The sequence below is a fragment of the Octopus bimaculoides genome, chromosome 3 (genome assembly GCF_001194135.2).
Source record: "Octopus bimaculoides isolate UCB-OBI-ISO-001 chromosome 3, ASM119413v2, whole genome shotgun sequence".
Taxonomy (NCBI): Eukaryota; Metazoa; Mollusca; class Cephalopoda; order Octopoda; family Octopodidae; genus Octopus; species Octopus bimaculoides.
Genome location: NC_068983.1, coordinates 29,673,126 through 29,674,564, shown reverse-complemented (window position 1 = coordinate 29,674,564; position 1,439 = coordinate 29,673,126). Strand labels below are relative to the sequence as shown.

General features: G+C 39.6%; 1 protein-coding gene across 4 annotated transcripts in view; it reads left to right on the top strand.

The window, feature by feature from the left end:
- LOC106876733 (solute carrier family 12 member 3) overlaps nt 1-1,439 on the top strand; it is a 122,348-nt gene that overhangs the window by 111,855 nt on the left and 9,054 nt on the right. For all 4 annotated transcript variants that reach the window (XM_052966113.1, XM_052966114.1, XM_014925414.2 and 1 more), the window contains one exon: nt 721-848. In XM_052966113.1, the coding sequence (XP_052822073.1) occupies nt 721-848 (128 nt within the window). The remainder of the gene's footprint in view (nt 1-720; nt 849-1,439) is intronic.

Here is a 1,439-nt window from a genome sequence, read left to right as displayed (position 1 = left end):
ATATATATATATATATATACATATATATATAGGCGCGTAGCTTAGTGGTTAGGGCATTCGGCTCAATCGTAAGGTCGTGAGTTCAATTCCCAGCGACGTGTTGTGTCCTTGAGCAAGAAACTTTATTTCACGTTAGCTCCTGTCTACTCAGCTGGCAAAAATGAGTAGCACCTGTATTTCAAATTGGGCCCGCCTTGTCACATTTCTGTGTCACGTTGAAGTTCCCGGTGAACTACGTTAAGGGTACGCGTATCTGTGGAATGCTCAGCCACTTGCACGGTAATTTCACGAGCAAACTGTTCCGTTGATCGGATCAACTGGAACCCTCGCCGTCGTAATCGACGGAGTGCCAGTTCAGTATATATATATATATATATATGAGAAAGAGAAGCCCGATGTTAACATTCACCTGATATTTTTTTGTTTCCTCATGAAGTTAGGCTGTCATACTCAGCAGACGACTGTCTGTTAGCGTTTTGAAGCTTTGACTTTACAAATGGTAAAATCCTTTGTATCTGCCTTTATCTTTATCTCTCTCTCTCTCTGTTTTCCTGTTTTTCCTTCTGTCTTTCCTTCTCTTTCTCTTTCTTTCGTCCTTTCTTTCTGTATGCTATTGACTTTTTCTTTGTCTTTTCTGCTTCCTCGCTTATCCCCCCTCTCTCATATGTATAAAATGTATAATTTATATCTTATTTCGCTTATTATATTTCATTTGTATAGTGATGCCTTTGATCTGAATTATGGTGTTGGTATATTACGTGTACCAGATGGATTTGACACGCAAAGGTTCGAAGACGATCAAGTAGATCAAGAAGAATCGGATGCCGAAGTGGAAAGCTCTGACGAAGGTGTGTTATTAAGCCATCAAGGTTCCTCACCTCTCAATTGTCTATACACCAGTATATCCCTGAAATAATTAGATTAGCATTGTTGTACTCAGGGAGGGTCATACTGTCAATAAATACACGCACTGGTTATGGTTCACTTCAGTCTAAAAGTTCAGTTGTGTGCTGAAAAAATTTTGACAGTATATCTAAAACTGAAATGAACCACAACAAATTCATGTGGTTATTGGTTGTGTGATCCTCCCGATGTATTACATACAATATGGATTTCAACAACCAGTTTCAGGTTAAGCTTCTTGCGAAATAAATTCAAAAAAGCTAAGTTAGTGCCAATGACTATTATTATGCTAATTATTTTAGCAAGCATGGGAGATAACTCCAGACCCGCTTTATTAGACCAACTCAATGAAGCATTAGACCTCAACGTACTCGCTGAAATACTGATGGACGAATTACTATATAGATGTACAGTATTGCACATAATTAGATGTGAAATATTAGCGCACACACATACGCATGCACGCACACACACACACACACACATACACACACACACACACACGCACGCACGCACGCACGCACGCACGCACGCAC